This window comes from Pezoporus flaviventris, unplaced genomic scaffold (genome assembly GCF_033815535.1).
Source record: "Pezoporus flaviventris isolate CSIRO_AGI_PZ_B2104156 unplaced genomic scaffold, CSIRO_AGI_Pfla_v1 ptg000036l, whole genome shotgun sequence".
In the NCBI taxonomy this organism is placed as follows: Eukaryota; Metazoa; Chordata; class Aves; order Psittaciformes; family Psittacidae; genus Pezoporus; species Pezoporus flaviventris.
In genome coordinates this window covers 566,686-584,979 of record NW_026892584.1, presented here as the reverse complement: position 1 = coordinate 584,979, position 18,294 = coordinate 566,686, and the positions used below count along the sequence as shown (strand labels likewise).

General features: G+C 36.4%; 1 protein-coding gene across 1 annotated transcript in view; it reads left to right on the top strand.

Moving 5' to 3' along the window:
- Positions 1-18,294, top strand: part of IMMP1L (inner mitochondrial membrane peptidase subunit 1) — a 31,049-nt gene that overhangs the window by 3,146 nt on the left and 9,609 nt on the right. The window contains exons 2-4 of the mRNA XM_061462805.1: positions 9,783-9,920; positions 10,828-10,916; positions 11,787-11,913. Coding sequence (XP_061318789.1) covers positions 9,816-9,920; positions 10,828-10,916; positions 11,787-11,913 — 321 coding nt within the window. The 5' untranslated portion in view covers positions 9,783-9,815. The remainder of the gene's footprint in view (positions 1-9,782; positions 9,921-10,827; positions 10,917-11,786; positions 11,914-18,294) is intronic.

Sequence of the window (18,294 nt, the reverse complement as noted above, 5' to 3'; positions counted from 1 at the left end):
CAGCCCCTGCCAGCAGGGAAGTAACTTCTGACAGTGTAGTATCCTCCAAGAAGCAGTTTTTCTCCCTTTATTGCCCTTTGGTCTTAGTGTTACGAGCTACTCAAACTTTAGTCTGATGACATGCAGGAGAGCAGTGGCTGAACTGAAATGTATATAGGTGTGTTACATGGAGCTAAATGTAGTGGCTTACATAGCACTGTGAATAGTGATGCAGTTACTGACCCAGCTGACGATGATGCAAGTTCTGTTTTCCCAATTAATGATGTTAGTCACTGGCTTTGCTAAGTGTACAGCGCTCAGGTTTCAACAGGAGCAAGATACTACAGAGTCATAGGAACATTCACATGTATTTGATGGACTTTCATCTAGTTTCACAGCATCCTGACCATCCATGGAGTGGGGGATGAAGCCAGATGTGCTGCTATAAATAATTTTGTAGAGTTGTGTAACTGTACATTTTCTCAGCACAGAGACAGAAGTCTTGCTTGCTTTTCAAAATGTATGATTGTTGTAAGAAGTTGTTTAGAATGGTAAACTAATTATGTCATTGAGAGTTAGATGAAAAAGAGCATTTGGGTCTCTAAGTAGTGAAGAATTAAAATTTAGACTATGTGATTTATACAGTTAGATAAAACACAAGCAAGCATTATAGTAAAAAACCTCACTCCAAAAATAATAAACCAGATCCACTAATGGCTAGTTAAGAAAATGTATAATGTTCCGAACTTGGCATAATATTGTGATTAAAGCAGAAAACACTGACTGTGTATCTGGCTTTTTTGTAGCCAGGCTGTATTTTAGCAAACTTTTGTTATTCTTCTCAATGGATTCAGCTTCTTGCATCTCCTGCACTGAGCCTACCAATTCCATACCAAAACTGCTGTGTTTGCTGAAATCCTTTTCAGGGGCATGTATTGAGGAGTAGGGCTACCCAAGCAAGTTAGCTCCCTTGTGCTTCAGTGTCTGAGAATCACCTTTGTGATTCTCAAGTTACTACCTACTCAAGTTATCTACCCGGTAATGCATTGAAGTTGTGTTAAGTTAGATATTGGTGCTGTGACAGTAGCTGGAAAAAGATTTATTTATTTTTTTTATTGTTGAAACCCTTTCACGATACGAATTCCATAAGAATGTGAGAAATACTTGGTAATAGACATATAAAAGTATCAGAAGAAGATGCTTGAGTTGCTACAGTATTTTTTCCCCCAGGTACTGTTTTGCATCTTGTATGAGATTACATGTGTAAGATGAATAAAAGAAAATTAATATTTAAAGTTGTAGAAACTGAAATAGATTGAGGAAACCGAAATATCAAAGTCACAGAAATAACAAGACTAACTGGTTACTGCGGAATAACTTGCAAGGAGCCTGCCCCATTTACAAAACAGTAAGGTTGTAGTTGCTAGTGTGACTGTGAGCCTTGCTAATTATTTCAAGGTGTTATCTTGGTTTTGTATAAAATGTATATGTGTTATTTCATTGCAGTTGGGGTCTTATTCTAGGAAAGTAATTTGTATGAAGTTTGTCTTTCAATACTTACATATGCTTGATTCCAGTATCTCTTCAATTTCCTTTTTTTTTGTTATTTCTGTGAATTAAGAGCTGTGTCCCTAGCAAAGGAAGAAATGTAACTGAGCTGCTTTTAAATAATTTTTTATGTTTATCAGAAAACTATTGCACTCTTGGAGCTGCATGTTTCTACTGTCTGTGTATCAACGTGCTTCCATTGGTCCAAAAAGTGTGAAACAGTGTTTGGTTTTGATATTTTCATGCTACTTCCAAGCCACAGTGATTTTTTTTTAAATAGACTTTTTAACATTTCTGGCATAAAAGACCTGAAATTGAAAGACATGAAATTGTGGGAAGATCATCAGTCTGTGAAAGGGAGCTGTATGACCAGACACTGTTTTTCCCTTTCAAAAGGCAGTATATTATGGAAGAAAGGGGTAGGCAAATTGTGTGTATTTGGAAAGAGCCAATTTAGTAAACTTAGATGAAGTAAAATCTGATCCCTATTAAAAACGTAAATAGTTAAGTTAGGAGATGTAGTATTAGTGAAATGATAGAATTATTGTTTCTGTACTATTTTCTATTTACAAGTACTTGTGTCCTCATTTAATTTAGGTTTGGGGTGGTTATGTGTAGTAAATTAAGCTATATAGGCCCTTTTTTTGTAATTTGTTTGGTATCAATGATAATGCATTTCAGGGCTGGAGTGTGCTCAGTGTCGTGCAGGTACTCTGCACCTCAGCATACAGTCATTTGCTGAATTTGAGAAAGGCATTTCTGCTTATTGGATTCACTAAGTAGGCAGTTTTCTCACTTATTATTGTCAGCTATACCTTTTACTTTAAGCCATGAAATTAAATAATAGTTTATGCTGGCTTTTTATTGTAGTTCATGCATTTAAAACCTGGAACTCAGATAAAAAGGTAGTTTCAGAATAAATTCAGTATATTATTAATGAGTGGAACAACACATTAGCATTGAGTTCACAATAGATCATATCGCTTTTATTCCATCTTACAAGCTTAGCAGCACAAACAGAATAATCAACACATTATTTGGCTGTCATCTGCTGAACAGAAACCAGAGATCACAAGGAGGTTTTCCCTAGCTGCAGCGATGGCCTTTTTGTTCCAAGCCCCCATCTGGGAGGGCCATGGAGTGTTATCATATGGAACGCGGGGTTTTCTGTAATCTGCTTAGCTGCACTGCAGTTTGAATCTTTATTCCATGTTTGTGTAATTTATAATTTTAATGAGACCATGGCTCTTGTGGGCTTTGAAATATATTAAAAGCTCTTTTGTGCATATGCTTTTGTTCTTGCTTAATAGGCTCAGTGTGTTTAAAACTGATGAATTTTTATTCATGGATTTGGATGTCTGGGGATTAACTTAGACTGAATATCATTGCACTCATCTATTGATGTTTGGAACTTTTTTTTTAATACTTGTATCTGTAAGGGGAGGAGAACTTTCAGAACTTGTGTTTTATATATAAACCAGCTCAGAAATAACTAAAACAATTTTATTGAGCAATGAGAAAAAAGTACTAATTACAGTTTTATTTTTACTGCATCAATTCACATATGTTTGTGCTATGAAAAAGTAAGTAGCTGACTCCATGTACATTTGTATTGGGATATTGTTTTGGGAAAGCCGTCAATTTTTGTAGAGTTACAACAATGAGAAACACTTGTTTTTCCTTCTGTTCAGGTAACTTGAAAATGTAAATGCTGAGCTCACTTTTGTCTGTGTATTCACTTTCTCTTGGTTTTAACATTTTTTAAAGTAGAGTATGAATCTGATATTTCATTAGAAGGTGATGCTTGTAACCTGGAAGTATTGAACACACAAAAAGAGTCGTTGTTACTGTTGTATTTTCTGCAGTGCTAAAATTGGTCTGTGTTTTGCCTTTGTGTTTTTCAAATGTTTAGTAATAGATTTGATTAACTGTGTTTAAGATCTTACACTGTGATTTGTGTGTTCATAAACTGCTATGATGGCATTCTAATCTGAAACTGACACTTGGGGTAAGATTAAGACATTTGTGTTTCTTTCTAAACAGCCTTAAGGATAGTGTACCTAAATAGGTTGGTTTGATGTGGAGAGTTTTGGTTTTCTGTTTGTGGATTTCTTTTATTTTACCAGCAATCAATCATCCCTGTAATGACAAATATTTTAAGTAAACAGCCTTTTTACTTGTCAGTGCATAGGGGAATTATTTACCCCTCTTCTATTCGCTTCTTTGAGTGTTATTTCCAAAATTACCTGTGTATTTCTAGAAGGTGCCTCAGCACTGGAAAGTGCGGAGAGCATGTGAGCCATGGACAGCTTCAGCTTTTATAGGGTTGTAGATAGTGCCTCATGTGAAAATAGGACTTGTAACTCTTTGTCTTCATTAATTAAAATTAATTTTAAATGTTTGTCTGTTAAAGTGAATTTTTTGAAATGCAAGATAAGCGTATATAGCTCAGAATATCGTCAGTTGACCCTCATCACATAGACATATTTTCTGAGTTACCAGGGAAGTGACTGTGCTGTCTGTCAGACCTTTTGCATTTGTCCTAACTTTGACATTGTTACAGGAAACCATTAAGTGACTTTCAGCATCCTTCAGAGGCCCAGACTTGCTGTGTACAACCACGGCTCTGCTCAGCTATTCGGATTTTGCTGTTCAGCAAAGATGAGTGTGTATGTAGAGCTGCAGAGGATGATAGAAGCCCTGGAATGCATCTGGCTGTTAATACAGCATTTTATACATGGTTGTGAGATTGTTAGGAGTTGCTTCCCAAAGGTAAATAGAACCAGTGATAACTACTTGAAATCTATTTTGAAAACCTGCTTGTTCTGATGTAGGTAGTCTCTTGTTGTTTAACACCACAGGATTGCATTATGTGAGTTTATGTTTACAGTATTGAGCTCCTTGTCAGCTTAAGATCAGTAGATGAAGGAGTTCTTGTTGGAGACAAACTGCCAGTGCCTAGTAGAGATAATGTGAAAAATTAGTCTTCTCTTTTAGAATATCTCCAAGCTTTTTCTGATTTGCCAGATTGAATCCAGTGTTTCTGCTAGAGAAAACCAACAGAAATACAAATTGAGCTCTGCCTGACCCCCTGTGTGGACAGACCTTTTGAAAATGTTCCTTGTTCTGCTTTAAATTTTTGGAATCCTCAGATTATCATTAGAGTATCTAAAACATTTTATGTTATCTATCTGATATGGGAAGAATCTTTACCAGGAAGCATGGTATGTAACCTTTGCTATGTAACATTAACTTCATGCAGAAGTTTTAGGAGAATATTTTAACATCAAAACCAGCTCAAACGTAGTTATTTTAATGGCCTAGTCTTCTAATGGCCTAGTTTTTCTTTGTTTTGAGTTTTTTGGCCTTTTTTTTTAAAGTAACAAACTTGGAGTATCTCTTTGGAATGAGATGGTGCAATTTATGGGTGCAAGATTGCCTTGTTTGAAGAATGGTGTCTGGTTAGAAGTGGAAAATGTTAGGAGAGGAGTTTGTTAGCTAAGGAAAAATTGCTAAACAATTACTAAATATTCAGTAAAAATTCAGAATTAGAAAGTGTTATATAAAGCAAATGTGACTGCAAGTTTTTTATTGTAGTGAAAATCCATTTAATATCAAGTCAAGTAAGTTGTTTGGCCACACTTTCATTGGCTGCAACTTTGATTTTCTTGAAATTAAAATTTTGGCACCATGTGTTGAACTGTGAACTGTTACACAATGTCATTGGTTACTTGGGAATGATAAATATGCTCATTGATTTCCTGATTTTATTATGTACACAGTTAATTGTAATCCAAGATTACAGAAAACAAGATGTTAATTTCTAGACAACCTATGTACATTTCCCTCTGTGTGTGATTGGTACAGAAGCAAAGAATACAAAGAGAATACCATTTGTGCTATCCTCACAGGAGCTGTCAATAAAAGTTGTAATAGGGGATTTAGGAATCTGGAAATGGCCAACTAATTTATGTGAATCTATTTTATTTCAGCTAGAAAGACTGAGCTCTGTTTCGTCTGCACTGCATATTGCAGAGCATAGGCTGTCTATAGAAAACCAGGCGGCTGCATATGGATAGTCCCTTGATATCATTCACTTGCTGTGTAATCTTATTATGCAAAGTTCTAATCTTCACCTAGAATGAATGCCTCTGGGTCAGAATATAGTCATATCAGGGTTTTTGAGGTCATGTTTTGTGATCCTTAGCTTATTCTTCTAAGTAGGGCTGGGATTTAAAGAGTATTCCCCAGACGCTAGCAGAGATAGACAGCAAAACCTGCTGCCTTTTTGGAAGACAAGACCAACATGAGGTCCCTGGTAGGATTAAACTTGATTTGTAGATATAGGATTTTTTAACAGATGTATTATTGGACAGGGAATAGGGGGCCACCAGCACAGCAAAATTGGATCACGATTGGCATTCTCGGGGAGTCTGCTGGCTGCTAAAACAGCAGCTGCATGTGGATTTGACTTCTTTCAGGTGAAGCGACTTCCAGTCATTTGGAAAGGATGGGATGAAAAGGAACCTTGGTGATAATTTTGATGTCTGCAAGATTTAGTACCAATGTAATGGGATTATTGGTAACACCTTCACTGCAGAAAAAGCCACCTGGTGCTATAACTGGCAGCAACTGAGAACTAATCCTTTCCCATCTCTTAGATGTCATTCATGAGGCTCAGAGTGATTTCCACCCTGCTAGCTATGATTAATTTTATAAACAAACAAACAAAAAACCCCAAATGATGAAAGCAGAGGCTATGGAAGCAAAAGGGAAGAGAAGATAACAGTAATTACATTTTACATAAGCTATACAGTTCTTGTAAAATAAACGAATTGTATTCTGCATGATAAATACGGATGTGTAACCTTTTTTAATCAATGTCTGTGGTATAAAAACAGTGTCTATTTCAGTATAATGTTTTAAGCTACCTACTATATGATAGGTGATAGTACCTGGAAGTAATTACCATAGGTTTTACGCTGTTAGTTCTGCTATAAAGATGTTTATACAGCAGATCCATTAAGTTTTCAAGGGGCCTGTGACTTAAATAATTTGTTTTATTGTGCTTAATGGTCTTATGCTGTATCTGGTGGCGTTGCCTGCTGGCAGCACTTTGTATTAAAATTGTGTGATGTGGGAAAACATTCAGCCCTTTGCCTTTTTGTGGTCAACAGTATGGCATTGTTCTTAAAAATGTACTGATGAATAATTTTCTGTGGAAGCAGAATTATATTTACTGATGCTTAAGCGAGAGCAATTGTAAGATAAATATTCTGTGTTATTTTTTAAAATAAACTAGTTGTTTGGGTTTGTTTTTTTGACTGGGCTTACTCTGAACAACCATGTACTTATTAACTAGAAGCTGTTACTCAAAATTAAGAGGACACTTTCATGATTGTAGTTACTCTGCGTTCGATATCTAGGACCTTAATGTTAAAACAAAACCCCAATCCTCAAAACTTGTCTTTTTAGGTTCAAACCATAATCTAGGGGTGTGTGTGTATATATATATATATATATATATATGCCATAATTGGAAATTAACTTCCTTGTGTAAAAAAATCCAAAGCCTTATATAAGAGCTAAGCCTTTTCATCATTATCATGAATATCTAATAAGCCTGAGCCTTTAAAAAAAAAGTCCATTGTGCCACATTTATTAGCTGGGAGTGATGACATGCACATCTCGGAGCTTAAGAGTTTTAAGAGAACTGGGACCTCTTTGGTCCCAAATTTGAAACCTACTCATTCATGTTCTGTTGTCATGGTGACTTTTATACCACGACCACTCTAGCAGTAGGTAAAGCTCACTCTGAACCTTGTGTTTCCTTGAATTATTTACAAATCTATCCCTCCTCATTCAGAGTTACTTGGAGACCTCAGAGAGAAACAAATGTGTTCAGTTGTAACTATTGGGAGGTACATGTCATCCAGAGTCTAAGGGGAAATCAGTTGCCATCAGTTTGAAACTCATTTTCAGAGACAGCTAGCCATTGTTTTTGATTTCTTAATAAAAATTAGTTATAGCTGTTGGCATGAGAAGTTTCTCCAATTCCTTTTAATATCCACAGATGCCTGAATTCTGTACTCTAAATACATTAATATAAGGTTTCTGAGTAGCATGGACCTGAAATACAGGATGATTGTGCAGTATTTGTCTGCCTCAACCAAGGACCGATGCAAGGTGGCCTTTCTGGCAGATACTGTTAAGAAGTATTGATGATCGACTTCTCTCAAGATAGTTGTGGTTATTAATTCACACTAGCTGTGCAATTCAGATTGATTTGTTGTCACTCCATCTTCCTTTTATCACCTGGAATATGTTTCTGGGCTCACAGTGTTTCATGCGCTGAGAGCAAGGAGCTGGTTTATGCTTTTCATAGCCTACTGGGTTGAGAAGAGCACCCGCTCTTTTGGTACTCCAGAATAAATTCTGCTGAAAGAGCGTTTTGCTTGTGGTGAAGCTGGTTTAGTTTTCACATGGTGCGCTGCAGTATGCTGGGCACTGCATGTGCTAATGAAACATTTCAAGACTTTTGTTTTCTTTTGTATTTTGGGGTCATTACTGTGGAGTTTATTAGGTAATCTGAAGGATGCCGAATTACAGATTTTTTTCATGCCCATGGCGTGGGGGTTGGAACTAGATGATCTTAAAGTCCTTTCCAAACCTAACCAATCTATGATTTATTCTGGAGATGTTTTATGTTATTTTTTTTGGAATACGGAAGTGAGCTGAGTACAGAACACTGCAATCTCTCTCTCTCTTTTTTTTTTCCTTTATAAATAAGTACTAAATGCAAAGAACAAAAGCCACTTTTGACTGTATTCGGGCAAAGTTCCAGTTAACTTCTGAGAGTGTTGTGCAAGTAAAGGTATGCGCTTTTAAATCCCTGCACTTAAACAGCAAAATGTCATGAAATACAGAAGGGGTGGGTGTGTCTTTATTTCATTATTAAAAAGGGCATATTGTGCACACAGCATCTTTTTTTTATATATTTTTTTTTATTTTTTTATTTTTACCTAACTGGATTTATTTAGCAAGCATCTTAAATGAGGGAAATCTTGCTGTTTTAGTTCATGATAAAGCTGATAGTTTAAGGGTGACGTATTTCTTGCAGAATGCTTCAGTTATACTCAGTATGTGTGTATTTCACTTTAGAGAAATATATATATAAAAATCTTAAAATTGGAGTAAGGAAACAGATTAGTATTGCAGGAATTACATCTAATAATCAGAGTTTGACTTAAATATGTGGGGGAGTCAAGGTATTTATAGTCTTATGTGCTGCAGAACTTGTGTCACTGTATTGTAGCTGAGGACAAAAGGTTTTAATGCCAAGCATTTTGGTAATGGAAGTCTAGTCAAACGAAGGGTTTGTGAAACCTTCAGAGTCTGCAGTTGTATTCTCTTCCTAGAATAGTCTTACTTACGCAAGCCATTCAGGACTCTCTTAATTTTATTTAGGTCTTAACACCTTTTTTCATTTGATTGATTGCCAGGTTGCTTTTAAAGTTTTGGTTGATTACTTGATTACTTGTTTACTGTGAATGTAATTTCAATTGTGAAATGTCTTTCAAATCACCTCAGATGGTTTAATACTTCCCTGTTTTGCTGTTGAGTCTTCAGTTTTAAATGCTAATGCTTGAAGGCAAACAGTGATTTGAGTTGCACCGTCTTCATGTGATTAAAACAACTCTATCAAGTGTTATTTAATAAATAACTGCATCTGTGTTACAGTACGTGGTCCAGTCAGGAAAGGAAATCTTGCATTTAAAGGTACAATTAGAGCTTTTCGCATTACGTTCAGCCAAACCTAGTGGAGGGGAGGATTTTTTTGGAACTGTTGCACATATTTTGACACGTGGCAGATAAGCCTGTCTGCTGTTTTGACTAAAAGAATCCCAGCTGAGTCAGCAGATAGCACTGACACTGTTCTCTCCCATTAATTTCTCTAGTTTGGCAAAGGTTGTTTTTTGTTTCAGGTCCTCTTCAACTAAATTTCATTAATAAGCTGGTGAGAGGGGTCCATTGATTGTACACGTGGATGGGTCTGTGTAGGAAATTAAAAACTTCTTGCTGGCATTTGAGTTTAAACTGTATTAATCTTCTCAGATACATCTGATTATTTGTTTTACTCACTGTTATTTTTGTTTTGTTAAATGTTGTCTGTCAGTTGTGGGATACAAAAGATAGTTTTGTAAATGTTAGGTTGTTTGTTACCAAATGAATGACATTCTTCTGTTTTACTGTAGATCAGAACCAGCTGAACAACATAACACTATACCATGCTTCGAAATGTCCTAGGAAAAACCTTTCGGTTTCTTGGGTATACTGTGCAGTATGGCTGCATAGCACATTGTGCCTTTGAGTACCTTGGAGGAATTGTTGTGGTAACTTTTCATTTTCTTGACATTTAAAAGAAAATAAAACTGTAAGACGGATACTGTTATATGTGGTAATGCAAATATTTTAGGTTTCTTAATTTGCTTTAAAACTTCCAAAGCGTGTTTAATTTTTTTTTTTTTTTTTTGAGGCAGGTCCAGCCTTTATGAAAGTTATTTCTACTTTAGGTATTTGTATTTTTTGCTAAGTTACTGCTTGAGGCATTACTGAAGCAAATGGGAAACTATGATTAAGCATTTTTCAGAGAGCAAAAATTCTTTCAGAGAGACTGGAGTCACTAATAATCATAGACTCACAGACTGGTTTGGGTTGGAAGGAACCTTAAAGCTCATCCAGTTCCAACCCCCTGCTTGGAGCACCAAGCCCCTACAGATTTATTTCAGCACCTAATCTGCAGACATTAGTAGGAGCAGTACTTGAAGCTCTGCTTTGTTCAGTTTTACAGGCTCTGTAAAAAGGGACTGTCGCAGAAGCTGCAAGAGCAGCTCACATCCAAACTCCACTATGTCTAGCAGCAGTATCTGCTAGTTTAGACCTGGGGAGGAGAGGCAGGGAACATAAAACATCCAGAGATCTGCCCAGAGTTAGAAGCAAGAGCATTTCCTACTCTGCTCTAGTGAGACCCTGCTTGGAGTACTACATTAAAATCTGAGGCCCCAGCACAAGTGCAGTTCAGGACTGGTCCTGAGCACATAAAAAGCTGTAACAGACTTAGTGGTGCTCTGGAAGCTGTCCTCATCTTTTAAATGTATCAGATGGTCTTTGGAGGACCTCACTTTTTCAGTTGATCTTTATATTACACCTTGCTATTTATTAGCAAATAATTTGAATGTTAATGTATTTTACCTAAAAATAATTGGAAATAGTAATTTTTGTCTCATTTTTAATTTGCAGTGTTCTGGACCTTCAATGGAACCAACCATTCAAAATTATGATATTGTCTTTTCGGAGAACCTTAGCCGCCACTTTTATTGCATTCGAAAGTATGCTCCTTTGTTGAGACTGGACTTTACATTCCATTTGCCAGAGCTTGTCAATAACCACATTCTGTCTGTCCTTTATTTTTCATACATGCCTCTGCTTCTGAATTGTAAGTTTTCATAAATCTCTCACTGTGTCTGATGGAAGTTAAGGTGGTCATCACATATAGCCCATCAGACAACTTGTTGGAATTCATTTTGGATATAGCCAATTGTCCAAAAAATGGATTGTATTTTTTTTTTCCCTTAAACAGTTCTATTGTGTGACTGTAACTTCTCCTTCCTAAGCAGTTTTGTCTTACTTGCAAACCAAGCTATAGGTATTGCTGCACTCAGCTGGGTTTTTAGGACAGTGACCAAATGCACCTTTATTACTGTAAAGCACAGTGGGCTCAAGGCCCTTGCCCATTTTGTTTGGGTCTGTTTCACTGTACAATCTAATGTATATAATCAGGAGGCAAAAGTAACATGAGTTCTTAGAAACTCAGATATTTGGAGTTCCACTCAAAGATTAATGTTTGGTCAGTAACATTTATGAACATAAAATCTGTTCTGTTCCATATTTATGTAGCAACAGGATTGGGTTAAGTGGCATTCATTTAATTAGAGCATTGTTGATTAAAATCTAGTCTTAAATGTTTCATATATGATCTAAGTAAGAAAAAATCTCTCCAAATGTGCTTTAAAAACTATGTGCAAAATTACACCCAGAGTAAAACTGAAGAAATCAAAATTGTAGACATGAATTTTCAGCAGAAGGAAGTATCTTTAATGTATATATGAATAATTTTTGAGTATATACATGTATTCAGTGAAACAGTTTGTACTTAGAGTTCTTCTGTTTGTTTTTTGTTTCTGTTTTTTTCCTCTCAGAGGAGACATTGTAATTGTGAAAAGCCCAAATGACCCCAAATCAAATATCTGTAAAAGAGTAATTGGCTTGGAAGGGGATAAAGTCTGCACAAGCAACCCTTCAGATTTCCTAAAGAGTCACAGCTATGTAAGTATTAGTTTCTTGCTCTGTAAAGTAATGATTATTTAAGTAGGCCTGGTAGTCCGTAAAAGATTTGCAATATTTGAGTATTATCATAAAGTATGACAGTCATAAATTATTCTTTCTTGTATATGTACAGTAAAAGGTGATTTGTAAACTGTTTATGGCAGGGTGTCTTTCTCAGTGTCTTTCGTCTCTCTAGGAAGTGTAGGCAGATGATGGTTTTGCTCTGTCCTTCGCTTAGGCCTTCTTCTCTGGACAAATACTCTCAAACCCTCTGCCTACACAGTACCAATGGCAGACTCAAGGAATTGGTCTTAAGGCAAAACTTTGTGTTTTTAAACACTACGCGAAGATTTTGTCTCGGCAGTAGTTGTGAGGATTTTGCTTTTGGAGTTACACTTTAATGTATCTCTGTATTTCAGTGTAACAATATTTCATTTTTTCTGAGTATGGTTGGAAAAGTAGTCATTTTCCTAACTTGTCCAAAAAGTCAGGTAACACAATAAAAAGGAAAGAATATTCTTAATGCTCACTTGTCTTTACACAGATAGACTTAACAGAAGTTTGCTAAGATTTGTGACAAAATGTTTTCAGCAGCTTCTTTTTTGTAGGTGTTTTTTCCCCAAAGCATGTTTGACCATTACCTCTGTTCAGCACCTTATGGAGATATCAGACTTTGCATGTGTGTTCTGAATCTTGAAAAGGCAACAGAATATCTTTCTTTTAGATCCACTTCATCCTTACAATTAGAGTAAAAAGAATTAGCATCTGGTCCATAGCTGAAGTCCTGTGCTGTGAAGGTAGAGAATTTTATGGAACACTCATTGCAGCCAGCTACTGTTTGTGACAGATCCTGTAACAGCTGGCTGTCTTTACGGCTTCATTGCTATTAAGGAGCTGGTGTCTGTCCTTACTAAAATCAGTGACGAAATTCTCTTGTCAACATTCTGTCTAGATTCAGTGTCTGGATTTTAGTCACGACCTAGGACCAGAAAGCAAGGAAACAATTCATAGCCTGTTCTGAGGGGTTGAATTTGTGTTTTCTGCTCAAGTATTGAGGCAAGACATTTCAGGCTCCTGGCTCTAATCTGCCTTCTGACCAAGTGCCAGCACTGTTAGAGCTCATGTTTACACTTACATCACTCATGGGCAGAAAGAAGGAACTAATTCTCCATTATGTTTTGAAGAGGAGCACAGTGCTTAGTTTTTCCATAAATCAAATTGTGTTAACCTTTTAACCAGGGTAGCAACCCCCCCCCCAAAAAAAAAACACAGAACAACCCAAAATGAAAAAAAACCCAAACAACAAACCCACCTCCCCCCAAAGAACCCTAACCCACCTTTCTTACCAAATTGAAGACATTTTCTAGCTCTCACGGAAGTACTAATTTAGTTGAAATATGAACTTCTAGAGCAGAATGACCTGAAATGGTAAACCTGAATTCTGTGTACACAAACTGAGTTTCCTTGACCATCTCATTCCTCACTTGTCTTAGTCATAGAATCATAGAATAGTTACCTTTGGAAAGGACCTTAAGATCATCTAGTTCCAAATCCTCTGCCATGGGCAGGGACACCTCACTCTAAACCATGTCACCCAAGGCTCTGTCCAACCTGGCCTTGAACTCCACCAGGGATGGAGCATTCACAACTTCCCTGGGCAACCTATTCCAGTGCCTCACCACCCTTACAGTAAAGAACTTCTTCCTTATATCCAATCTAAACTTCCCCTAAGTTTTAACCCATTACCTCTTGTCCTGTCACTACAGACCCTAATGAAGAGTCTCTCCCCAGCGTTGTTATAGTCCCCTTTCAGCTACTGGAAGGCTGCTATGAGGTCTCCACGCAGCCTTCTCTTCTCCGGGCTGAACAGCCCCAACTGAAAAGTCCTGAAAAGGAAGTTTAGGAAAGATTTGTACTTGACAGATACAATAGATGTCAGCCTTTCTGGAAATCCTGAGGGGATCAAATGAACATCCAGCAGAACAGTTTCTACTCTAGGTGCAAGATTTCTTCTGCAAGTTTAATACAGAATGTGTGAGAGGATGAGGAATGCAGAGTCCATGTCCTTTTTTCCTGTGTATGTTTTAAATAAAGGCTAATGTCCAGAAATACAGCCAAGTGACATGCAAGCTTTCTTAGTTCTTACGTTGTTACTTGTATCTAGGGGGAGAAACGCGCTAAATGGAATCGTTTCATCTGTTAGTGCATACCTGTCTTTACTGGTAGTTGAAGAGGTATATCCTTCCATCTGTTCAGGAGGCACTTCCTTTACAGAGTAAGAGTATATTCTCAACGTAGGTATCTGCACTTTGTGCTCATAACTGATGCTGGATTATTCACTAAGTAAATGGGTTTTGTCAGAGCGGGAAAAAGGTAATTGCCTACTCAGATTCCTTGTTTTAGTCACTCACTGCACTATGCACTTTTTCTGTTAATTTGAACGCAAGATTGTCTAAAGCAAATAGCAGCAGCTGATGCACAGAGAACTGGCTGTTTGTTTTGTTGCAACTTTCTTGATAAAAACTAACATGAGTTGGGTTTTTGAAAGAAAGGTTGTTGAAACTGAGGAAAGGCCTTGGCTAGGATCTCACAAATGAGAAATCTCTGAGTCATACTTGCCTCTGGAGTCAGCGACTCCAGAGTCTAGAAGGTCAGAGGATGGGTTGTTCTTACTACAGTGAACTGCTCGGATTTCCTTGACTGACTTGTGTCCTGTTTAGGGGAGTGATACTCTCATGTTTGCAAACTTAGTTTGAGGTAGTTTGAGACACCAGGGAGTTACTCTCATGTTTACAAACTTAGTACAGTACAGTAAATACAAAACATCAGCTGTCAGAAATATTACCAATTAGGTAGTTCAAATTTCTGCTTCATTCCTACCTAAGTAGCTGAGAGTGAAACCATGTCTAAGCAGCTGCTTCTCTTCTCACCCCAGAAGGAGAATCTTTACAGACATGTTAGTAGGAATTGTGCTTAGGCTACATTGACACGTCAGTGCAGGCATATTTTACAGATTTTAAGTTAGGGATTTTTTTTTGTTCAGAAGCACTATCGTATGTGATTCTTCTGAAGCCTAAGAGAATGCTAAAATCAGATCTTGTTTCCAATCCTGTTTCATTCATGACTGTGCTTCTTATGATGCCTTATATATAGATAGGAGAATGAAGAGCTCTACAATTTTTTTGTGAAATTACACAGATGAGATACTGCAAACAACCAAGTAGATTAAAAACCAACCAAACAGACAAAACCCACAATGAACCAGCCTTCCAAGCTGTAATAAAAGTGAAAAATAAAAGCATACATAAACTGAACAAGTTGTTCTCAAAAGAGATGTTTCACTTAAGCAGCAATGCGGTATAGCATTAGCAGTTACATGAAAGTCTTTATAGTGGTATAAAAATACTTTTGCCACTATACTTAGCTGAAGAAGTACAGCATATGAGAAAAATTATTTTTGTCTGAGTTCACTAAGTGTAAGGCTGTACTAAAAAACTGTCTTTGATGAAGTTCATCAATTACAAGCTGATGGAACTAATCCCACATATCAAATTGATTGATATAAATTAAGCATATGCTTAAATTTAAATTTAATTACAGAAGGAATGTCTTTACTTTGGACCCCTTATTGTCATGTGCTAGAGGCTGGAGCTTATCTGCAGAATAATCATGAGAGAAATGTTCCTATTTACATGAAAAGTATAATGAAATTCCTTCTTTGAGTAAGCTGTCACAAAGTTATGAAACTTAATCTTTCTTTCAATTTCAACTGATGCTTGGTATGGAATATGAGCATTGGGCTGGCAGTTATCCTGGGCTCCTTCTTGGGTTTGTGCTCAATTATGGTGTTTATAGATACAAGCAAATATGTTTAATAAACATTTAAGAATGCATAACATATTTTTACTGTATCAGAAGCAATGTACTGTGAACCCCAAATTTAAAAAAGTAAAGAACTAATTTTTAGTAATGTGGTATTCAGACATAATTATTAAAAATATCTTTACTGATGTATTCGTTTAACTGTAAGATGTAAGTAATGAGTGTTAAGGAAATTACTCAATCACAGTAAACCCCTGAAATGGTCTTTCAAAATAACAACAGAAAGGTCAGTTTTCACATTTAGGTTTTTATTTCCTGTTCTTAAAAGTCTTAATAATACAGATTCAGATTTATAATTCAGATTGAGTATCCTATTGTTCTATTTGAATTTGTTTTAATGCCATTTACCTTAGCTTTAATTTCTTTAGTACCATATGTTCTTGTGCTGCAGCTCCTATTTACAAATTGAAAAAGTGAGGGGTAAATCATCAGATTAAAACAGCTTGTATGTCATAAACCACCAATATGCTAAGTCTTTGTGTCACTTACACAAAAGTAGGACCTAATAATGTCACTTAATACAGCTAGAGTCTGTAAATAAGGAACTGCCTTTTGCAAGTCATGGTGATAAAAAGCTGAGATACAAATCCATATCTCAGCAACACTCTGCTGGCAATCAATCACACTGCAGAACTAATGCTGTGCGACTGGCTGATGTGGGGGAAGTATGTTTACCTTGTGCTAAAAGGAGGTTCATTGCGGAGATGGCATCTCTTCATCCTGTGGTTAACTCTAGAGCTAACACAACTCCAAAGATAATGCATCTTACTGTGTTTGCAGACCAAAGAAAGGGGTCTTACGCAGCGCTATTAACTCTTGAACAGTCCTTGTCAAATGCAGTAAGAATACTAGGTACCAAGAATAACATAATGTTAATGTAGACAACACAATATCTTCATCACTAGACAGTATTACAGATTTTGGATACTGAAAAGTGGTTTGATACTTCAGAGTGCTCAGTATCATTGGACAGTCTCTTTACAGTATCCTAAATAAGCAATTAAAAATTACATTCTCAGAACACTAGTTCTTTTTCTTTTGTGTCTTAATAGTGCATTTACACTCATGGTTTAGTACTTCAGTCATCTAAGTTTTAATAGTTGCTAGTCAGTAGAAAGAGAGTGTCTTAATCTTTCTTCTTCTCCTTAGTTCAAGTGTTCTAGAGGTTTGAGAGAAAGTTATGCCATAATTTTAACCAGCAGGTATGCTACGTGTATGTTGGGAAAGGAGAACTGAGTTGGTGTATTTGTTTAGTTTGCAGATCCTTCTACATCCCAGTACAGAGTTCGTGACTAAAGCCATTCTTGAATTTTCTGAGACATAATTTAAATCAAAATTCTGACATGTCAAAACTAAATTATTCCAGTGTAACGAAACACAAAGTTTATCAGTCTACTCCCCAATATTTCCAGGGTTTCTTCTTCTCAAGTGGACTGGTCTTTGTCCAGAGCCTACCAAAGATGGTAACAGGTTTTGTGTTCTAACCAGTAAGTTCTAGTTTGGGTTTGAACCTGCACATGTTTTGTATTTTGGATGCCCTGTTACGTGCATGTTTTCTGGAGAAAAGAAGAATGAAATCCTTCATAATGGTTGCTATAAGAGAAGTCTATGCAGACTGCTACATAATCTTTGCTGGATTTATCATCAATATTTTCTTAAAAAATACCGATCTTCTATAGATCAAGAAAGCTGGTAATAATCCGTACTGATGAATCACAGAAACATTGTGATTTTTTTTCAGGAGATCGTAAGTGTAGCTTGGAGATTTGTTTTTGAAAGTTTCGGCCTGTGAGCATCTATAAAATATGAGAAATTCAAAACCGTTGTGGATTAAAAAGCTTAAGTAATTTTTCACTATTTAAAGCAAAGTGACTTTGTTTTCAAAAGAGAACCATTGTTTTAATGCAGAGAAAGAGGTTGTGCAAAGTGTGCATATTCTGTGCATTATTCTCCATGACATTAATATTTGGTTGTAGTGTTTAGTAACTATTAATTTTAAATTAATTTTAACTGATAATAATTTTAGAAAAGAAATGATGGGTAGCAATTTTAATTTAGGGTTGCAGCTAGAGATTTTAAAACTTGGATATGCAGCTTTTCACGTTGATTCACATCAGCATATTTAACAATATGCTCTAGATCTGAATATTAAATTAGAGTATTTATAGAAGTCAAGTGGACAACGTATGCAGGTGTTTGAATTGTTACTTCACACAGTTGGAAACTTTTCCAGCAGCCAGAAAGTGATACTGAGAGAAAGGATATCTTTTTGTCATTTGACTGGCACAGATATTTCTGATGTGAGAATTCGGGGAGCTTTCCCATAAAGCAGTGGCTGCACTGATCACACCTTTTACATTCCAAGTAAGTTCCAAACTATATTCAAATAACCAGTAATGCTTTGAGAGATTGCTGTCACAGCTTCCCCAAATTGTTACTGTAGAACAGGACTCCTCTGATAGGCCTGCATGATAAACTGTCTTACAAATTCAAATCTAA